Raw genomic sequence first — 23,542 nt, forward strand, 5'->3', positions numbered from 1 at the left:
ATATATATCAAAGGTAAATTAATTCATGTACAGTAACACGGAAGAACATCGTTGGCAAAACATTTTGGATACACACGTCGAATAATACTTTTAATGATTACTGATTCAAATGAAAATATATGCCAGTCAAAATAAATAATTTCCCAAAAGAGTCATTATGACAAGAAGATAAAAAAACTTCGATCTACGATCCGCTCTACGATATTTGGTATCAACCATCCATACACGAGCAAGTTAAAAGTTATCACTTTGATCGACCTAATGTCCTTCCGTGTTGAAGTTCCTTAGCAGAGAATTCATATTATAATGAAATATTAACACAGTGCTGTACATGCTTGGGAGTACACCCAAAAGCACGGCCTCACATTCATGCCGTTTGACACTGCTGTGCATTATACCGACGTGGCCGTTAGTGCGAGCTTCAACAGTTGGAATGAATATCCTCCCTCCACTTGCACTGACGTGAAAAGCTCCATACGCGACAACTTACAATAAAATAGAAAAAACAAGACAATTACAATGTTTGAGGTTATTGTCGACAGAAGAGATACCTTACGTTTTACATCCATTAATATAGCCAGGTAAAACGATTCAAAATAAAACGTTAATGACGTCATAACTGCATTGCGTTCGTCACAGATTGTTCGCACATATGATCCCTGTTTCCGTCTGTAACTAAGGGAGACAATCACTCTGCTGAGAACGTAATAAAGCCGCTGGTTCACAAGCACAGGGCACAGCACAGGCTCATTCGTCTTCGAGCGTTTCACAGAGCGAGGGTGAAGAACTCCATTGAGCAACTCGTTTGATTTTCGCTGATATTTCGCAGATTTTCGGAATAAGTGTGAAGATGGCGACTCGTGGGCGCCGAAATGTTGCGACAGGTGGTCCTCAGCGAACCCACGTGAGTTTCTGTTTTGTTTTCTCTCAAATAACGAAAATGCGCTTATTGTGTGTTCGGTCGTCGGTCGTTTGATGACGGGAAATGCAACTCGTCTATTACAAATTCATCTTTCTCTGTTATGATAATGCAGTTTGATGTTTGTCCCAGTGACCTATTGCTATGTTTCTCTTGCTGTACAGAAAGAAACAAAGAATATTCTGCCGAAGATTGCCAAGCAGTCTTTGGACCCAAAGCCACCTCCTGGTAGGCCTACCATGTCTCGTGCTGGCCTTTCTCAAAAGGTAAGTCCACTTTTTTCTCTTTTTTTGCCCTCAACAGCTGTCAAGGCTCTTGGAAGAGTGAAACGACAGGATGTGGCAGGCAAACAATAACGAACAGATGCATCAATAACTTGAGGGTTGGTCGCCAGAGGTGGGGTCTGCATTCATCCCAATTTTTTTGTCCGGCTCGTTTGGCTTTGCCTTGGTGGGTTTGGGGTTTTTAGGAGTAGCAGCTGAAATCCGAATCTAATCCATGTTCGTCCTGATGACTTTAGCTTTGCTATTTCCTTATATAACTCAGGCTCACCGTTTTCACCCTTCAGCCCAAATTGGGCGAAAGGGTATTGTCGTCACGAGCGTCGTCGCGGGCGTCCGTCAACTTTTGGTTTCCGTCAATTTCAAGGAGAACGGCTTGTCCGATTAAATCCATTTTTGCAGTGTGTGTTGGGGTTCAGAAGAGGAAGGGTCTTTTCGAAAACGGGCGCGCTGCGATTTTCAATATGGCCGCCACTGCACCCATCCGGGCGTCCGTCAGCTTTTAGTTTCCGTCAATTTCGAGCAGAACGGCTTGTCCGATTAAATCCATTTTTGCAGTGTGTGTTGGGGTTGAGTAGCGGAAGGTTCCTGTCGAAAATGGGCATGCTGCGATTTTCAATATGGCTGCTACGGCAGCCATCTTGAAATTGGTTTCCGTCAATTTCGAGCAGAACGGCTTGTCAGATTAAATCCATTTTTGCAGTGTGTGTTGGGGTTGAGTAGAGGAAGGGTCCTTTCAGAAATGGGCGCGCTGCGATTTTCAATGTGGCCGCCACGGTAGCCATCTTGAAATTGGTTTCCACCATGCATGGGCTGAGGGGTTACGCCCGCTTTGCGGTGCTATTTATTCTATTTACATACATCGACATGGGCTTCCTACTCGTCCATGCTAATACTGCACAATCCTATCTCCACGATGGTATTGTTGCGGATTCGGGGGTCGGCGCTCCCCTTATCAAGGGGGGGTTAATCCCCTTGTCTTTTAAACTGTCCGTCCCCCAATCCTGGAAGCTATGACACTCCTTCCGGTCGGAATTAGCTAGGGTGATTGGTCAATGAAGTCCTAAATACCTACTTACTAAAACGACCGTAAAGCAGGGAAATAACTCGCGCTCGAACCACGGATAAGATGGAAATTGCCGAGTGGTTAGCAATCCGCGGCCCGAGCCATTAACAAAGACTAACCCGATCCTGAGCGGTTTCCAAATCGTGCCACAGGTACTCAATCGAGAAAAGACTAAAACGATCGGATAAGAGGAAACCAAAGTCTAGGAAGAACAAATAAGGGTTTATTTATTATGTACAAAAACCCAAAGAGGAAACAAAAGGAATATACAGGAGGAAGAAGAAACAAAAGGACACAGGGCAGGCTAACCTATACAGTCTTAACTTATTACGACCCCAGGACAAACAGACAGACTCACACGGAATTGTAGTGGGTAGGATAGGAAGGTCCAAGCAGATGGTCCAGGCGATGGGATCCGGCTCCGGTCCACTCCAGTCCAGGCTCCGGTTCCGCGGGCGAAACCCGGCAGGCAGTTTCGCGCATATCGTCGGACGCGAGCGGACCTTACGTATCTCGGGGTTACATATATCGGGGGGACTGGGATGCGGCGTACGTAATACTTAGCTCGTGCCAGCTCTCTCTCTCCCGATCAATGGCTCGTATCACAGGCAGTTCGTGCAATCAGCGTCTTTGAAACAAACGTCCTTTGAAACAAGCGCACCTCCCGATCAATACGTTCATAAAGTGCCTTTCCCAACGAGTCTGTGAAAGGGCTTTGCATGCGCGCTTATATAATGCGCTTTGAGATCAATGCGCGCACTTCGAGACCACGCCCGCCAGTGAGCTCACCTCAGCCCTGGTTGGTTGGCGAGGGCTCACCGGCTCCACCCTTGATGGCAAGTTGACAGGGCCACGCCTCGTTCCCGGCGCTCCGCCCCCTTCTTCCTCGAGCTTGACCGCGTTGTTAATGGCGTTTGTTTGAGCAAACTTCAGCTCAACACAGCGAACGCTGCTGGCAAGCGAAGGCGCGTTATAGAATTGGGAGAGAGAGATTGCAAAGGAAGCGAATGGGGCCTATCTTATTTGATTAATGCAACGCAGATTCAACTATTGGGAACACGGCCTTATCTGACACATAATCTATGTATATAAAACACTGTGTGTGTGTGTGTGTGTGTGTGTTTGTGTGTGTGTGTGTAATGTTACCGATAGACTCCTAAATGGAGAGGCTTACGTGCTTGATATTTGACATAGACATGGCCATTGAGCCTGGGACGAACATGGCCGAACTCAAAATATTTGACGATCCATATTTTTTATTCATATTTACCTCAGCGCATTTCAGCGAAGTACCCGCTAATCTCAACCGGTTCCAGAGCAGCTCGCTGATTCGCTCAGAGCGATCACGTGATGTTCGATTACCGCCGCCAGACTGATTCGCTCAGAGCGATCACGTGATGTTCCATCCCGTCACACGTCACATGTTTTTTCACCTTTTATGCGATCGTGTTTTGTATCGATTTTGTGCGATATGAATTAAATGTCTTTGAAACAGCTGTGAAACGTCTTTCCACAACCCTTCCGTAACCGATTGGAGCAGTTTATTGCCGCACAAAACGAGATCCGCGAAGCGAGTTGGTCGAGTCGTGCTGACCAAGATGGCGACACGGCGGCTTCACTTTTCACGGAGTACGAGCGTTCTATATATTTTCAATTCAGTGCGCCCGTGATTTGTGGCATAGACATGACCATTGGGCCTTCACGGTGTAATTTGTGCGAGGCTTTTGTCCGAGTGAGCTTGAGTCGAGAGGGCGAATGTACGGGTTGGGAATGTACGGGTCTCCCTTCTCCTGCCCGGCAACGCCGGTACTGGAGGACGTCACAGGATCGGTGAGTCTCCAAATCCGCTTCGTGCTGTTGCGAATATGCAGGACTATGTCCGATTGTTGTGCTGCTCTCCGACCATGAGAACTGCAACGTCATTGTTGACTGGCCATCCCCTTCCCTCCCCCTTCCCCCTCCCCCCTCCGTCCCCCCTTCCCTTCCCCCTCCACCCTACCCCTCCACCCTACCCCTCCCCTTCTCCCCTCCCCTTCTCCCCTCCCCCTCCCCCTCCATTTTCCCCCTCCCCCTCCCTTTTCCCCCTCCCCCTCCCTTTTCCCCCTCCCCCTCCCCCTCCCTTTTCCCCCTCCCCCCTCCCCCTCCCTTTCCCCCTCCCCTCTCCCCCTCCCCTCCCCCTTCCCCCTCTCTTCCCCCTCCACCCTACCCCCTCCCCTTCTCCCCTCCCCCTCCCTTTTCCCCCTCCCCTCCCCCACCCTTCTCCCCTCTCCCCCTCTTCTCCCCTCCCCCCCCGTTCCCCTCCCCTCCCCTCCCCTCCCCCCTCCCTTCCCCTCTCCCGCCCAGCAATGCCGGGTACTTCTGCCGGGTCCCTCCCCCCTCCCCTTCCCCTCCCCCTTCCCCCCTTCCCCTCCCCCTCCCCCTCCATCCCTCACCCTCCCATCCCTCACCTTCCCCATCCCCCCCTCTTCCATCTCCCCTTCCCCCTCCCCCCTCCCTCCTCCCCTCCTCCCTCCCCCTCCCCCCTCTTCCCCTCCCACCCCTCCCCCCTCCCACCCCCTCCCATCCCTCACCCGCCCCATCCCCCCCTCTTCTCCCCTCTCCCCCTCCCCCTCCCACTCTTCTCCCCTCCCCCCCGTTCCCCTCCCCTCACCCCCATTCCCCTCCCCTCCCCTCCCCCGCCCAGCAATGCCGGGTACTTCTGCTAGTAAGGAAATAACTAAAGTTCCTATGGTGTCCTACGTGTTGCATATGGACTAACTATGGGTGTGACCTTCAACCTTTTAAATGATAGAATATTATTTACAAGTATTTACAAAGTGAGGGGTTCTCAAAACCGCAATACTGCACCCTCCTTTCCTCCAGGCCCGGCCCGGGCTGAAACAACTTTAACTTAGTGTGACACTTAGGTGTGGTTATCCTCTACTTTTAACCTCACACTGAGTGCGACAGTTTTAACACTAAATATATCCCGCCTGCTGCGTTGCATTCTACCTAACAGACTCATGCCCACAGACTAACCGAATTGCGGAATGGTCTTCAAACTAAACATTTAGCCGATGGGGAGCATTATTTATAGTACACTAGTTATTTACAAACTGTCACCCAGGACCTGTCTTTTGTGGGATACAAGAAACAGAACTTTTGAAAAGAGGAAAATCATTGCCATGCACTGCACTGATACACTATACCATATGCACCAATAATAAGAATGCACCACTAAGCACCAAAAAGCACCAAAAATAAGCAATGCACCAAAAGCACCATGAATGAAAAAGGCACAAAAACAACCATTTTTTAAATAATAAATGATGCCTTGTGATGTCTTCTCTGCTGGGCCGATGCTTCTGGTTGTCTTGATCTTCATCTTGCTGTCTATTTAATAATAAGAAAGGGCACAACCCGTGTCCGCTTTTTATTATTTCTGGCCAGCAGGGCCAACTTAGGTGGTCCACCTGCATGGCATGGCGGCCACTCTGAGAACACAGTGGTCCGCAACCAGACACCGCTGGCAACAGTGGCCGGTCCCAGCAGACGTGCCAGGCCACAGTACGTGTGGTCCATAAGGTGGTGCTATGCCACAGAATGTGTGGTCCATATGGTGCATCAGTGCAGGCCGGAGGCAGCAAGGGTGCGGGCGCACAACTGTGGTCACCTGCACACCCTCCCAACCCCCCCCCTCCCCCGGGCACAAAAGAACAATGGTCCGTGAGTGGGGAAGGAAGGACAAGCAGATCAGTGGGCAGGGGCGCAAGGGTACACATCAATACGAAGCAATGCAGACATGAAGGGCGCGGGAGAGCGAGCTGAGAAAGCTCGTCCCTAGCGTTCGTCACCCACCATGTCACCTACTCTCCCCTTGCCCCTACCCCGTATTTACACAATTTACAAATTACAAAGCCGTCGCTATCGTCTTGTCCCCCATTCCCTCTAAATCAAATCCGTCATCAATCCCTCCTAAGGAGGAAGAGATGGAATACAAACAATGTCCCCCCACGTCATGATGCGTCTTACATTCCAAATGTCTGCCAAAATATGGTGTGGAGTCTTATCACCTTAGGTGAGTGGATGCAGATGGTGCGAAGAGATTTTCACCCTATCTATACTAGCACTCTGTTGCACACCCACTCAGCGCACACCTACCAATGGGTGTGCAATCCCCTGTCGCACACCCAATCACGCGCTCCACTACCAACTCAGGTGTACATTCTCGCACACTTGCCACAACCAACTCACTCTCTGTATCACATTCATCACACATACACTCCGATGTGCATTCATCCTCACTTCCACACTCTGTAACACACTCACTCTTCGATGCACACTTTTTTCTTACACGCACGCCATTTCCACTCACGCAACGCGCAAAGGACCTTCCACGAACGCCCGGATGCCGTCCGGATCCCAAGCGCGCGAACAATCCTTTCGCGCCAAACACTTTTCCGCAAAACCTCTTAGCACCATATACAGCCCTTCTCACCTTGGCGCTTCCTCTTCTTCGCTCCACCACCTGCAAACTTTCATTTTGGTTCTGAAGCACGGCATCAGGATGCGAACACAGACTTTGTACATAATCCATCTTTTCCTCCCGCGAGTGCTTTTCTAAGTACGCCGTCTGCTTAATCCCAATTTCCACGATTGGTTCGCTTTTAATTTCTTTTTCCTCGACGACCGCTGGCGCTAATAAAATCAAATTTTCTAATTCTGCGGTCGCTGGCTTTCCCATACCCCGGTCGCGATTTCTATACCCGTCCATGTGACTTCGCTTTGCTCTAACTCGCTTTTCCCGTGTTGCTCAAGGCGCGTTACGTCGTCGCGTACCAATGTGCCTTTCCCGCTCAACTCGCGGTCAATGTCCTTCCCCAATTTTTCCATATCACACCTGGATTCCTCCCTCATTTTTTAAATGTTCTTTTCTGACTCTGCTATAATTTTTTTTCTTTCACGGGTGGTTTTGTCCGCCCCTTTGTCCATGCGATCAAATATTTTGTTCGTTTCCTCCTCAACGATTGCTGTTATTCGAGTCGAGAGGAACTGCAGGTCTTCAGCACTTATTTGCACAACGGGGTTGGCCCCCGCCGCCACGTGCGAGGAGCCGCCATTTTGTGCGCCTGCAACCCCTACTACCGCACCTTCATTGCTTTCCTCCTCCATTACTCCCACCTCTTCCATGGGGTCCTGGGTTAATTCTACCCCTTCTTCTACCTCCTCCACCGGCATCCGATCGCCTTGACTATCCATGGCACGATGCAATTTGGATGTTTTAATAAAATTTCGGCCGCTCGTAATTTTGACCAAATTTTTTTCAGCTATAAAATTTGGTTCAGGTCCAATCCCACTCCTGACACCAATTGTTGCGGATTCGGGAGTCGGCGCTCCCCTTATCGAGGGGGGGGGGGGGGGGTAATCCCCTTGTCTTTTAAGCTGGCCGTCCCCCAATCCTGGAAGCTATGACGCTCCTTCCGGTCGGAATTAGCTCGGGTGATTGGTCAATGAAGTCCCAAATACCTACTTACTAACCCGACCGTAAAGCAGGGAAATAACTCGCGCTCGAACCACGGATAAGATGGAAATTGCCGAGCGGTTAGCAATCCACGGCCCGAGCCATTAACAAAGACTAACCCGATCCTGAGCGGTTTCCAAATCGTGCCACAGGTACTCAATCGAGAAAAGACTAAAACGATCGGATAAGAAAAAACCAAAGTGTAGGAAAAACAAATAAGGGTTTATTTATTATGGACAAAAACCCAAAGAGGAAACGAAAGGAATATCCAGGAGGAAGAAGAAACAAAAGGACACAGGGCAGGCTTACCTACACAGTCTTAACTTATTACGACCCCAGGACAAACAGACAGACTCACACGGAATTGTAGTGGGTAGGGTAGGAAGGTCCAAGCAGATGGTCCAGGCGATGGGATCCGGCTCTGGTCCACTCCAGTCCAGGCTCCGGTTCCGTGGGCGAAACACGGCAGGCAGCTTCGCGCGTATCGTCGGACGTGAGCAGACCTTACGTATCTTGGGGTTACATATATCGGGGGGAATGGGATGCGGCGTACATAATACGTAGCTCGTGCCAGCTCTCTCTCTCTCTCCCGATCAATGGCTCGTATCACAGGCAGTTCGTGCAATCAGCGTCTTTAAAACAAACGTCCTTTGAAACAAGCGCGCCTCCCGATCAATACGTTCATAAAGCGCCTTTCCCAACGAGTCTGTGAAAGGGCTTTGCGCGCGCGCTTATATAATGCGCTTCGAGATCAATGTGCGCACTTCGAGACCACGTCCACCAGTGAGCTCACCTCAGCCCTGGTTGGTTGGCGAGGGCTCACCGGCTCCGCCCTTGATGGCGAGTTGACAGGGCCACGCCTCGTTCCCGGCGCTCCGCCTCCTTCTTCCTCGAGCTTGACCGCGTGGTTAGTGGCGTTTGTTTGAGCAAACTTCAGCTCAACTCAGCGAACGCTGCTGGCAAGCGAAGGCGCGTTATAGAATTGGGAGAGAGAGATTGGAAAGGAAGCGAATGGGGCCTATCTTATTTGATTAATGCAACGCAGATTCAACTATTGGGAACACGGCCTTATCTGACACATAATAAGGAAATAACTAAAGTTCCTATGGTGTCCTACGTGTTGCATATGGACTAACTATGGGTGCGACCTTTAACTTTTTTAATTATGGAATATTATTTACAAGTATTTACAAAGTGAGGGGTTCTCAAAACCGCAACAGTATGTCATCACCGACACCCACAAACGTAAAAGTACTGAGGGAGAACAAACTGAAAGAGAAAGCCATTAAATATTTGAGAGAAGGTTCAGCACAGTATATCTGTTTCATTTTCTTTAAACAAAATCGGTTTTGTGAAAACAAAACTTTCCCATTTACCATAGTTATTTTACTTTCTCCCTTTGAAATTTCTTTTGTTTTGGGCCATCTTTATGCAAATATAATAATGCAGTTTCTCTGCGAGCCAAAATTGTCACAAAGATAAACACTCGTTCCTGATATTTCAGCAATTGAGTTGTTTTCATGAAGAAATTTAATATTGAGGATGGAAATGTGCTCACAGTGATGAGGATGTAAACTTTTTCACATTTTGTGATGTTACATCAATAATTTACAAAACATTAAATTGAGAATTATTGTTACTGATTTGCACACAGTACCCCATAATTTCAAAGCGGAACTATTTTTTGTTTTAGAAATATGGACAAAATAATTAAAAATGAAAATACAGAAATATAAAATTTACATAAGTATTCAACCGCCTGAGTCAGTGCTTTGTAGTAGCGCCATTGACGGTGATTAAAGCGGAGGCTTCTTGGGTATGTATGTCGAAATCAGCTTTGCACACCTGGATTTGGGGAGTTTCTTCCATTTTGTCTTGTGGATTTCCTCGAGCTCTGTCAAGTTGGATGGGGAGCGTCGGTGAACAGCAATCTTCACGTCTTTCCACGGATTCTCAATGGGATTCAAGTCTGGGCTTTGGCTGGGCCACTCAAGGACTTTCACGTTCTTATTCTGAAGCCATTCCAGTGTTGCATTGGCTGAATGCTTGGGGTCCTTGTCCTGTTGGAACATTAATCTTCACCACAGTCTAAGGTCTTTTGCACTCTGAAGCATGTTCTTCTCAAGGATTTGCCTGTATTTGGCTCCATTCATTGTTTCCTCTATCCTTGCGTCTCCCAGTCCCTGCCGCTGAAAAGCATTTCTATAGCATTATGTTGCCACCACCATGCGTCACGCTCGGGATGGTATTAGATAGGTGCTCTCTTACCGCCAGACGTAGCATTTTGCATTCATGCCAGAGTTCAATTTTCATCTCATCAGACCAGATAATCTTTTGCCTCATGATCTCGGTCTTTCACATGCCTATTTGCAAACTCCAGGCATGCTGTCACATGCTTTTTTCTCAAGACTGGTTTCCGTTTGGCCACTCTCCCATAAAGCCTAGATTTGTGAAGTGCTGCGGAGACTGTTGTCCTTCCCACAGCTTCTCCCATCTCGGCTAAGGAACTCTGTACTTCTGTCAGAGTTGTCATTGGGTTCTTTGTCACCTCCCTGACCAAGGTCCTTCTTGCCCGGTTGCTCAGTTTGGTCAGACAGCCAGCTGTAGGAAGAGTCTGGGTAGTTCCATCTTCTTTCCATTTCCTAATGATGGAGCTCACTGTGCTCTTGGGAACTTGGAACTCTTGGAACTCTTGGAAAAATTGAGACATGGCTCATTGTAATGAACTCTCCATGGGGAATAACATATGTTAATGATGGTGTCATAGGTGCCTCCATTATGACGTCATAATTCGACAAGTACAAAATTTCATCCGATCAAGAAGAAATTTATTTAGCATCATCTTGGGATAAATTGGTGGAGAAAAAAAATGATGACGTCATTGGTCAAGTCGTTCGGCCGCCATATTTGTTTCAACACAAAAGCCTTGTAACCACTAAAACATATCCTAGCGAGGGTCTGCAATCTCTTATTGCTCTTTCTTGTTTAAAACCTGAAATTGACAGCATCCACAACATTAATTTTAAGGGTAAGGCGAAATGTTTATCAACTTCGTATTCCCGTGAGCTAAGGGATATGTGGTATTTGCTTGTTACACATATATACGATATATTCGTGTATTTTTACATATATATATATATATATATATATATATATATATATATATATATATATATATATATATATATATATATATATATATATATATATATATATACAGTGAAACCTTGACTTACGAGTGCACCAACTTACGAGTTTTCCGAGATACGAGCCGTCGCTCGGGCGGTTTATTGCTTTGAGATGCGAGCCGAGATCTGAGTTACGAGCTTACGCCACCCGCCACCAGGTGGGTTCCGGTCACGTGGTTATCTTGCCGTGCAAGCATATCTGCCGTATATCGCTGCTGTTTTGTTTTCGCATGTTGGTTATTTTGGAGCTTACGCCAGCCGCCACCAGGTGGGTTCCGGTCACGTGGTTATCTTGCCGTGCAAGCATATCTGCCGTATATCGCTGCTGTTTTGTTTTCGCATGTTGGTTATTTTGGAAAATTTCTTAGTTTTAACCATGGGTCCTAAGTAATTGAGTGCCAAGGGCAGTACTGAGAAGAAGAAGAGGATGATGTGCTTGGATATAAAACACGCAATCGTCGAAAAACATGAGCGAGGTGTGCGTGTTGTCGACTTGGTGAGGCAGATGTGAAGGCAGCTGAAGATTTTGTTATAACTTTTGCCGAACTGATAGAAGCCGAACGATACATCCCCCAGCAAATCTTCAACTGTGACGAGACAGGGCTCTTCTGGAAAAAGATGCCGAGGAGGACGTATATAACGGCAGAGGAGAAGAGCATGCCAGGCCACAACTTGTTCAGAGTGCCGGCGATAGCTCGCCTTCTCTTTGTGGAAGACACGGTGAGATCCTTAACATCCAACAACTAATGGGACGCAAACGGGGCGCCCAGTTTAGCGGTACACACATTGATGAATCACCCTGCCTGTGAAACACCGACATGACAGGTTATAGCTGGGTCGGGATTCAAACCCAGGCTGGACAGTTTAGAGTCAAGTGTGCGTACCTCCAGTCCAGGCCATCCTGCCAACTTGTATGCTGCATACAGGTGAAATATAAAGCGCGAGATATTTTTATATATACTGCATATTTAAAAAAAAATTGGTGTGGTTTTTGGCGGGCTGGAACGGATTAATAGCATTTCAATGCATTTTAATGGGGAAATTTAATTTGAGAAACGAGCAAATTGAGTTACGAGCTCGGTCACAGAACGAATTAAACTCGTAAGTCAAGGTTTCACTGTATATATATATATAAATATATATATATATATATATATATATGTATATATTGTTACAGACGCGGTTGTGGATGTTGGTTTACCGAGCGGTTTGGTATGACCGCGTCTGCACGTTTACCCGATTATACTCGAACGTTTGCCGAGTCGCGCTACGCTAAATCAATTGAGGAAAAGGACACAACGGCTGGGTTAAAATGACACGACACCAAGGGTTCAGTTCTCAAGACCTCCGGAGGAGGTTATAATATTGCGGAAGGTCAGATTACAGGGATGAGAGGTACAACATAGGAAGGTAGGCACTTAGTTACGGTCTTATAATAGCCCCGACAGACGACAGATAAACAGGACAAAACTGACTCACACGGGGATTGATGGCAAGGAAAGCGGGTAGTCGATGGCTCAAGGTGCACTCTTGGCTCAAGGACAGAATCGACCCGGTCCGGTCCAAAGATGCGGGGAGGTATCGTCGCGCTGGGGGTGGCGTCCTTTGCTCTCCGTAGTTCAGGCGCATCTGACCTCACATCCGGTTAGTCGTCGCGTATATCCGGCGGGGAGTGACACGCCCTCGGCTCGTTAGCTCCGCCCCAGATGGAATCGGCCCGTTGCTTCTCATTGGGTGCGGGGGTTACCGGCTCCGCCCTTGACGAGGGGCCGACAGGCAGCCCCTTCGTGGTAACCCCGTCGGTGCACATGGGTAATGGCGGCTAACCGAGCCGGAGTGAGGACGCACACTCCCCGCGCGCGCCGTTGTTGTAGTTGTTGTAGTTGTTGTTGTAGTTGTTGTTGTAGTTGTTGTTTGGGGAAGAAGATGGGAGGAGGTATGGGAAGGTCCTAAACTCACTACTGGTGCCATATAATCACATTCTGGTGCAACGAAGAGTCAGAATTAATGGAAACGAGTCCTTAACTGACATAGACTAAGAATAACTAGCAAGATGTCCGAAAGTTGTCTACGTGAGATGCGGTGGACCTGGGCACGACATTTAATGGGGGAAAAAGGGGAAGGTCGGTTCTACAGAGTGTTGTTTACAGACAATGGGACTAGGGAATGGGGGATTGGGGATAGTTGGGGAGTATTGGGGAAATAGGGGAATATTTACAAGCGGATATGGAGGCCAAATCCCATATTCACAACATTGCACCCTTCTCTACCCTCGGGGCGTCCCGACCCGATAAATTTTTACCTATTTTAGTGTGGCACTCAGATGTAGTTCCCTCTACTATTAACTCTACCCTGAGTGCGACAGTTTTACAGATATTCACAAATGAGTAAATATGTCCCCCTGCGACGTTGCACCCTTCTCCTCACAGAAACACACCCACAGGATAACCGAATTGCGGAAAGAATTCGCAAACTAAACATACAGCCGGTAGGGAGCATTATTTACACAAGACTACGCTGATATTTACACTACGATCCAGGACCTGTTTTTGGAGGAACACATGCAGATGTTATGCATAGAGAGAGCACGCATGCCAGCATCGATACACCAACCCACGAGTGCTCTGTGGCCTTACGGCCTTTAATAATGTGCAGAGCACCCCTTCCAAGCACCAAAAGCACCACCCCATCATGTACATTCAGCACCATCCGGTGCACCAATAAAGTGTCTATAAATCACCGGTGGTGTCGCAGCCGGCCGATGTTCTGCCGCTGGTCTTGCCTTCGTGTGGTGCACTTGGCTTTCTGGCTTCTTTAAAAATAAAGAAAGGCGCCAACCGCGTCCATTTCTTTATTGTGGCCGTCAGGGGGCCAACTATAAGTGGTTCACCTGTATGGCATAGGTGCCACGTTGACCCATAGGTCCATCCACGGGTGGTGCTTGGCCGCAAAAGGGCTGCGGTCCATGGTGGGCGGCCACAAACATTGCGGTCCATATGGTGTATCGATCCAGGCAGCAAGCAGCGAAAGTGCAGGCCCACAACTGCGAAGCCAGCACCTCTCTCTCCTCTCTCTCTCTGCCCCAAAGCCAGATCCTCGGAGGTGGGAGACAAAAGAAGCAGACAAGTGAGTAAGGTGGTAAGGGCGCAAAAGTGCACGCAGCACAAGGTAATGCACAATAGGGGCACATGGGAACCAGGTGAGACAGGTACGTTCCTACCGTACGCTCCCCCCCCCCCCCCACCAGGTAACCTACATGGCCCCTCCCTTACCCCTTACTGTATCCACAAAACACAACACTACCCATAAACATCTTCTTTACAAATCAACAAACGTCCCTACTGTCTTCCCCGTTCCTCCCATATACCAAATTCGTCTTCTCTCCCTCCTAACCAATCAAATTTGCCATTTTCCACTCTCATCAAAATTTGCCATCTCCAACTGAACATCAAAATTTGCCATTACCAATTCATCATCAGTCCCTCCTAAGGAGGGAGAGATGGAATCACCCCAATGTCTCATCCACGTCGTGATGCGTCTCACCAATCCACACAGCAATTCTCAGTTCCTGCACACAGAACAAAGAAAACACAGGTGTGGAGTCATCATCATCACCACAGGTAAGTGGCTGCGTATGGTGCGACAGGTTCATCAATCCTAACTATTTCCTAAATGACTTTAACAACTTTACATTACCCGGGGTCTTTCCCTGCCAATCCATTGGCCCTCTTACACTATGGGTTCTAAAAACCGATTCCCATTGACCAACTGTGGTGCTTTTCAATTTGGGGTCTCACTCCCCCGATTCATCTCCCGGTGCCCTCGCACAATTTCTGGGCTGTGGCGTGTACCTCTCCCAGTGGGTCTACCCACCTGCACACCTCCACCACTGCAGTTGCCTCCGAGCTTACCTGCTCCTTACCCTAACCTAACTACCTGGGGAAGGCCCTCTGGCGCTCTCCCCACTCGGTGCCCTCTCTGGCACTGGGCTGCCCGATCCACACCCGGGATCCTCAGGCACCCACTCACAACTACCGGCTCCCAGAGCCCACCTGCGGCCTCACCTGGCCGACATCCTCAGTGGTGGAGTGCCCAACCAACTACACACACTAACAGGCTACACGCCCAGCCATTTCCACAACACTAATGCACCCATTCACAATGCCATTCTGCAACCGCACCACAGATGCCAATATCCAACCACAATTTACCTGTACCCTCTACCTAACACTTACACTACCCGCCCCGGGATCCGTGATGGGGGTCCACTCTTCCCCCATTCACACCTTCGCACCATGCACACCACTCCATAGTTTCCACCATACTCACTCCACGACCATCCATTCCAATCCGCCATATATCCCACACACTCCAACTCTCTCCACACACCTGTACTTGCACACCTGTGCTCTCACACCTGGTGCCACCTGCACCCTTCTCTCCCCAAGCGCATTCGCGCTGATCCACAACACTCATTACTCACACACTGCTCCACACACCTGTCCAGTTCTCACACCTGTGCAATCACACCTGTTCAATTCTCACACAGCATCATCTCATCTAACTACTCCCCTCTGAAACTTGCGCTTCCCAGTCGTCCCTTTAAACTATTGCGCTCCCTCGTCATTATAATCCTTACTAATCTACCTGCGTCCCCACTACAGGTATCAGTCACTAACTAAACTTAACGTCACCTAATGTCATCTTCGCTAGATCCCTATCAATATCCTAACCCGCCCGGGCTAGTTTTCACTGCCATACACCCCATAATCTATTGCTCCTTTGCCCCCACCATGGGAAGGGTGGCAGGGATGCCACCCTTACCCACCGGGCCTATCGCTCCTCAATCCCCCAGTCCTCTGGCACTAATAAGCCCCCCTTATTCAGAGGTACTGGGTCCCGCCTCGGCATCTAAAGCCGAGGCAATCCACGGGGGCGCCTGCTCGCCGGTGTAAGGCCTTATCCGGTCGGCGTGGACGATCCGAGGGAGGGCTCGTGGCCCCATTTTGATCTTAATGACCACGTCACAGATTTGCGACAGGACGACTCCTGGGCCTTGCCAGGGGGAGGTGAGTTTTGGGCACCTTCCCTTCCGCCTCCGGGGATTAAAGAACCAAATCTTCATCCCCGGAGCGTATTGACTCCCCTGGCTCCGGTCGTCGTACCTGCGCTTCATCTTTTCCCCCGCCAGATGGAGTTGGCGGCGGGCGAAGGCATGGACTAGCTCCATGCCTTCCTCTAGGTGACGTGCGTACCCCTCCCTCGGCGGGTTAACCACTGTGTCTGGCACGGGACCGCATAGCAAGTCGGCGGGAGCCCGTAACTCCCGCCCATACATAAGCAACGCTGGACTGCATGCGGTGGCCCCGTGCTGGCTGGTTCGGTAGGCCATGAGCAAATAAGGGAGATGTTCGTCCCAGTCATCCTGACGGGTGGTGGTGAACAGTGCCAGTTGTTGGATTAGAGTTCGGTTGAATCTTTCCACCATCCCGTCAGATTGAGGTCTTAAAGGCGTTGTTCTGGTTTTCCGAATTGACAGGAGACTGCACACATCTTTTAGCAATTTGCTCTCAAAATTTCGTCCCTGGTCGGTGTGCAACTCCTGTGGAATCCCATGCCGGCACACAAATCCTTCCACGAAGGCCTGCGCTACCACCCCTGCTTCTTGGTTGGGGAGGGCGTAGGCCTCCGGCCACTTGGTGAAGTAGTCCATCACAACGAGGATGTACTTATTACCTAGGCGGGTGCGGGGTAGTGGGCCTAGGATATCCATGGCCACCCGCTCTAGGGGGGCCCCCACCTGGTGTAATTGAAGGGGGGCCCTCATCCTCCGTGCTGGTCCCTTTTTGGCAGTACAGGCGTCGCATCTCCGACACCAGTCCTGTATGTCGCGCCCCATATTCACCCAATAGAACCTCCGGCGGACCCGAGATATTGTCTTTGTCCTGCCCAAATGGCCGCCGGAGCGGGTACCATGAACCTGTTGCAATATGACGTTCTTGAATTTGTCAGGGACTATCACCAGCCAGGAAGTTCTATCAGAGGGAACCTCCACCCACTTGCGATACAAGATGTTGCCTTTCAATTCCAGGGTCTGCCACTGAGCCCAATATGCCTTTGTTTGTGCCCCGAGGGGGGTGACCTCTTCCCCCTTCGGTCTTTGCCCCAATTTGACCCATTGGAACACCGGCCCCAGAACAGGATCCTCCTGCTGGGCCGTGCTCCAAGCCAACTCTCCAAATTCCTCATCCGCGGTTAGTGGCAAAATTGGCCCTCTCACCCGGGTTGCCCGGACGACGAGAATCGGGGCGGAATCGCCCAATTGCTCCCTCTCCTCGTGTCTCGCACAAAATTTACAGTTTTCCCCCAGACAAGGACGCCGAGAGAGTGCGTCCGCATTACCATGGGCCTTCCCGGCCCTATGGGCCACATCAAAATCGTACTGCTGCAACTTTTCCAACCACCTTGCAATTTGGCCCTCCGGTTCCTTGAACCGAAGGAGCCATTGCAAGGAGGAATGGTCAGTTCTAACCAAAAATTTCCGCCCGTACAGGTACGGGTGAAAATGGTTCATGGCAGCCAGCATGGCCAATAACTCTTTGCGAGTGACGCAATAATTTCGCTCGGGCCTACTTAAGGCCCGACTATAGTAACCAATCACTCTCTCCACGCCCTCCTGTGTCTGAGACAAAACTGCGCCCAATCCTTCCTGGCTCGCATCCGTGTCCAGGGTAAATGCCCCGTCGCTAGTGGGGTAAGCTAGAAGGGGTGCGGATGTTAGACACCCCTTCAATTTTTGGAAGGCCTCGTGGCACTCCCGTGTCCAATTAAATCGCGTCCCCTTCTCCGTAAGCCGGTGGAGGGGACGGGCCAACTCCGCAAATTTCGCCACAAAGCGCCGGTAGTAGGAGCAGAGTCCCAAAAATCCCCGCACCTCTTTGATGGTACGTGGTGCGGGCCACTCCTCTACCGCTTTAATTTTGTCTGGGTCCGTTTTTACCCCCTCGCGGCCGATCACGTGACCTAGATAGGCCAACTCTCTTGCAAATAAAGTGCACTTACTCGGGTTCAGCTTCAACCCTGCCTGTCTGAGGCACCCGAACACCTGGTCCAAATTAGCTACTGCCTGGGGGAACGTTTGGGCATGTACCAGGACGTCATCCAGGTACACCAGGCATGACTGCCATGGCATGCCGCCTAGTACATGCTCCATCAATCTTTCAAAGGTGGCGGGGGCGTTACACAAACCAAACGGCATCACAGTAAACTGATACAGTCTCTTACCTGTGGAAAATGCCGTTTTCTCCTTCCCTGCCCTATCCATCTCCACCTGCCAATACCCACTCTTGAGGTCCAAAGTTGTGAACCAATTTGAGCCCGCAACGGCATCGAGGGTGTCATCAATTCTTGGCAGGGGATATGAGTCCTTGAGTGTCACGTTGTTTAGCTGGCGATAGTCCACGCAGAACCGCGTGGTCCCATCCTTCTTTTTGACCAGCACAACAGGTGACATCCAAGGACTTCCCGAGGGCTCGATCACGCCTGCGTCGAGCATTTTTTCAACCTGCTCGTCAGCTTCCGCCCTCTTGCTCCAAGGGAGCCGTCGGGCGGCCTGACGAATAGGCCGGGCCTCACCGGTGTGGATCTGATGTTTCACCAGGCCCGTACGTCCAATATCCTCGGTGGACAGGGAGAAGAGGTCCAAATGGGACCCAACCAGTTTGTGTAAGGCCTCCCTCTGGGTACCTCCCAACTCTACGCTACTACGATTTACCATCTCGCAAATGGGATCGGGCCAATTCCTACTTGTTATTGAAGGCTCCCCCCGGGGTCGGCTCGGCTGGACGTTCTCGCCCCTCACTGTCGCGACTTCCTCAACTGGGGTGCAGCCAGCTACCCTCGTGCCCCTTACTATAGTGCGTGGTTCTGTACTCATATTTATTACTCGGACGGCCACTACCGGTCCGTCCGTTTTTACAAGGATGCGGCCCACGATTAAACCCGGTATGGACTGTGCTGCCACCGGTTCGACCAGGCCGCAGGACTCCTGCCACGTTGGGCGAGCTGCCCACCGGGCCGGCACTATCGCCTCGGCCCTTGGGGGGATGGTCACGGCCTCGGAAGCCTCCAGCTCCGCTCTCTCGGCCGTGCTCACTCCCCCTAACGGCAGCTCTTCTACTCCCACCTGCAGGATCCCCCGGCACAAGTCGATTTTACAGCCGCTGGCAGTCAACAGGTCCAACCCTATTAAACATGGGTCGCACACCTCCGCCACCCAAACATCTATCTCCCTCCTTACCGACCCTAACTTGAGGGTCACAGAACCACGCCCTATGATCGGGGCCGTTACCCCGGTAGCAAGCTGCAAACTATAATTTTGCAGGCGCTGGATCTTATCCCAGCCACCTGCGCTCGAATCAAGGACCACAGGGCTGATGATCGTGACGCTAGCTCCTGTGTCCACTACGGCGTCTACCCCCACGCCGGCAATTTTGCATCTAATTGTCAGGCTACCGGTTCCAATTTGGCCACAATAAATGACCTGTCGCGTCAATGAGGGCTCTCCTCCATCCTCTGCTGCCGAACACCGCCCTACGTGCCCGACACCTTCTAGTTTCCCGGGGTCTGGCGGGGGGGGGGTGTCTGGGGTCGGCTAACCCGCTCCCCCCTGGGCGGAGTTGAGGACCTCAACCGCCGGGGATCATCCCGGCGCGTGGCTCGACAGTGCCGCGCCAGGTGACCCAGACGGTTGCAAGTATAGCACCTCACCTGGTAAGGTGTGTTGAAGAATTCGTAGCTGAGAGACTCACAGGACTCCAATGACCGGACACAGGTTTACAAAAGGTCTGGTTTATTAACTGGTTATTCACTTCATTCCATTTACCAAATAATACCGCATACTATAATGGATCAGGTTAACTCTTTTCCATGGTCCTTCTCGTTCGGCTGATGTTCCTCCGACACTCCCGTTGGTCAGAGCTCCTCGCAGCAGCTTCTCCCGATTCCACGTTTGCTCCCGTTTATATGGACAAACTGGATTTTAATCCCCTCTCCGCTGGTGCCCCGAGGTCATGCATGTACCAAGTCCTGGTATCAGCTCGCTCCCCTCCTGTTGTGAGTTCCGTTTACCAAACGATAGGGGGGTGCTTCAGCCAGGGGCTGTGACCAGGTGGACAAAAGATTATCATGTTCGGGCGCATTCCTGACTCATTTACAAACTCGTCTTTCACAGAGTTTGCATGTAAAATATATCTGCTTTGTTACCAGGTTAATTAATAAGTTACCAGTGCCAATTAATAAGTTACGCTGAGTTACACTTCCACAATTCCCTCATCTTTTTTGTTTTTTGTTTATATTAACCATTAATCTAAACATCAATATAAGTAAACAATCAATCACTACAAGTAAACATCATTACAAGTATAAGTAAATAATCAATCACTTTGGTAATCAAATTCCCTTGGGCATACACCGTCATCCTGCAAGAATCACAAAACATTTCGTTGGTCATTGACTCCTTCCATATCGTTCAATCTATTGCATTTGCATCACAAATATATTTTCAAAACAACACTTCACCATCACCAAGATACAACAATTTCACTTCATTTTCAAGTTTTGTAAAGCATCTGCACCATCTGGCAAAAAACGTTTGCCTCCACACAAATGTTGACTTTGTTTGAAAGGAAGGGCTGATCACTTGTGTTTGAATCCTGGTATGAAACATTTTCTCCTAATGTCTTCATAGCTCCTGCACTACTTCGTGTAGGATTTCGCTGTTGTGGTAACATTGCGGAGTCATAGACTGACCCTGCTCTCCTTGTAGCATTCTTGCCACTTTTTGCTGTAAACCATAGTAATTCCTGAACACGGCCTTCACCCAGTTGTAGTCGACTTGCCTCCACCCTCATTGTGAGTGGGCAGCAAGTATTGGTGTGGCGTTGATTGGCCAGCAAGATGTGGAACAGGGATGCCGGATGCATCCACAATGATGTTGGGACCATGGTGTTCAGGTCATTCATGGTCCTTACCAGGAGCAACCAGCAGAATCGTGCACAGCTGTTGTGACAAGGGCACAGCCGTTTTTTTTTTGCAGCTCCATGCTGGTTCCCCGGACGTTGGTGAAGTAATAACATATGTCCCCGCATTTCACAGAGGTTGCCGGTAAAATGTCGTTGTCCTGCAACTTCTGATGTGGTGAATGTTCGAAGCCTTCGAACAAGAGTAAGTGATCGCCTTTCTTTCATATGTTGCAGTGTGATCCAGGCAAATGGTCACATAAATTTCCTTGGTGAAGGTAAGCATTCATCTCCAAGTTACACGGGAGAATGTCTTCATCATTCTTTGAGAAAGAGGGTGTATGCCACGATTAACTTCATTTTTTTTAGCCACAAATTTTCTTTCTCGAACTTCTTCGCAATTCCGTTAGCAATCCCTCCAAAATGTGATCTCGTCTTATCCTTATGCTCAGTCACATCTGAATCTGCTTTCCGCACACACTGAATCAGATAGGGTGCATCTTACCATGAAATCAGCATAATCATGTATATCTTCCGACAGTTTCACATTCAACAATTTGTTGTTTTTCCTTAACACAAAAAGTTATATTCATTTATATGCGTCACACAAATAATATTCAATCAGGTATGTATTTTATTACTAAACTAAGAATAGCATTGTATATGATTACAATCACAAACGGGAATACCTAATTCCCAACAACAATTTTTTTTCAAACCAACAAATTAAGCATAATGTATTATTACCATAATTCCTCTCCACTTTTTCTTTTCCCTCTTTTTTCTAACAGTGTGTCACTCGTGGTGATATGAGTTCACTGATATTGTAATTGACACAACTCATAACATTGTCGTTATGCCATTATCTTAATTCTACTGTTTCATTTGCAACATCACTTGATTTAATCTTTTAATCTCAGTATTTATTCATATCATCATAACAATCTTTCTATTTTAGGTCCATATTTGTTTCTATTCTTATCACCCTCCTACGGTTTATCAATTTGTTCCAAAACACTGCAACCAAAGGTTTTAACCAAAGCTCTGCCAAACTATTTCCAATTTGAACTCAACATGCTAATTAAACAACAATTCAAAGAATTAACTTCAATGGGTCAACAAAACTCATTTTATAAACAGATCTAATTTTCCCATCCAATAATTTTCCTTGCCAAATGTCATATTGCAACACTTTAATAAACCTTCGAAAAATGTCTCCCAAATCAATAAATTCCCTTTTTACTTCCCAAATACTCATCTGTAAATTACATATTCAATTACAGTTTTTTCCCATTTGTTCGGCCTAAATGGCCACTGAAGTGGCTGCCAACATGCAGTACCGTTTTTATCTACCAAGCAAGTATTCGTCCACATAAGATCTCTACCAAAATGTTGTTTGTAAAAACAAATCTGGGATTTCTGATTACATGGATGCACACTCTCAGGACATTTCAGGCTGCTTGTTAACAATCCACTACGATTAATTAATTCCTTTACCCACAATCAAATAATTAGTACAAATTGAGGATATTATCCCTATCACATTCATTTATAGATTCATTATGTTGGATCTAAATTTTCTCCCACTGCTGCAAGGAAGAACAATAGCTCTAATAAGTCTTTGTAATATCTCACTTCATTTACCCAGCATCGAAGAATTTATTTACTATCCATTCCCATCTGTTAACCAGTGACTTTGTTTGAACTCCAAAACTTAATTTGATGAATCCCATGTGTATGGTACCACTTATTGAAACCCCTACTTTTGTAGAATATCCAAGTAAGTGTTTTTTTTTTTTTTACACCCCCTTAACTGTTGCTCATCCATTTCTATGCACCCAGTGAGTACTACTGACACCAGTATGCCAATATAGGTGTGCGAGATTAACAAATATGTTGCAGGTACACGTAACAGCGCGTTCTGAGTATAAATAACGTAACAGCGCGTTCATGTCTGCCCCTTGGTTTAAGATGCACAATGCATTCCGTTTTAAAACTCACAATTGTTCAAATCAGCAAGATTTTCTTTACTATTTTCCCATATCATCTATGCCTAATACACATCCATACATGCAGCACAATTTATATGCTGATAAAATTCAAGTTTATATATATATATATAAATCCATGAGCAGAGTATTCTGGGAAGTCAGTGTAAGACCTCTCCCAAATTTGGATAATTTTGTACTCCCTCATTTCTTTTTATGAAGCTCATATCCATAAATAGCTATTATTCTCATATAAATTCTATCAAAAATGGAATCCCCAAATTACTCACAATTTTACTATTTAATTAATGGCTGCTCATAACACAGCACATCAAATCTTTATATTCCATCTCCCTTGACAAAAGAGATAATGTTCATAATCAAATTTTATTTCTATTTTATTTTACGGATTCTCTGCATATTCAATCCCATCCACATAAAACTATCCATTTCCAGACAGGCACACTGTCGGTGTCAACAATCTTGTAAGATTGATACACAAAACAATAAAAACACTAACATTGACACACAAAAAATACACACACACATGCATTATGCGTATTTGTTTGCATTGGAACTAT

The 23,542-nt window shown here is 48.2% G+C and overlaps 1 protein-coding gene across 1 annotated transcript in view; it reads left to right on the plus strand.

Annotated features, from left to right (window-relative positions):
- Positions 1 to 723: 723 nt before the first annotated feature.
- The window catches only part of LOC137422026 (uncharacterized), a 219,178-nt gene continuing 196,359 nt past the window's right edge, over positions 724 to 23,542 (plus strand). Inside the window, exons 1-2 of the mRNA XM_078772997.1 lie at positions 724 to 904; positions 1,084 to 1,185. Of these exons, the coding sequence (XP_078629123.1) occupies positions 851 to 904; positions 1,084 to 1,185 (156 nt within the window). The 5' untranslated portion in view covers positions 724 to 850. The remainder of the gene's footprint in view (positions 905 to 1,083; positions 1,186 to 23,542) is intronic.

This window comes from Myxine glutinosa, chromosome 2 (genome assembly GCF_964187855.1).
Source record: "Myxine glutinosa chromosome 2, kmMyxGlut1.1, whole genome shotgun sequence".
Classification (NCBI taxonomy): domain Eukaryota; kingdom Metazoa; phylum Chordata; class Myxini; order Myxiniformes; family Myxinidae; genus Myxine; species Myxine glutinosa.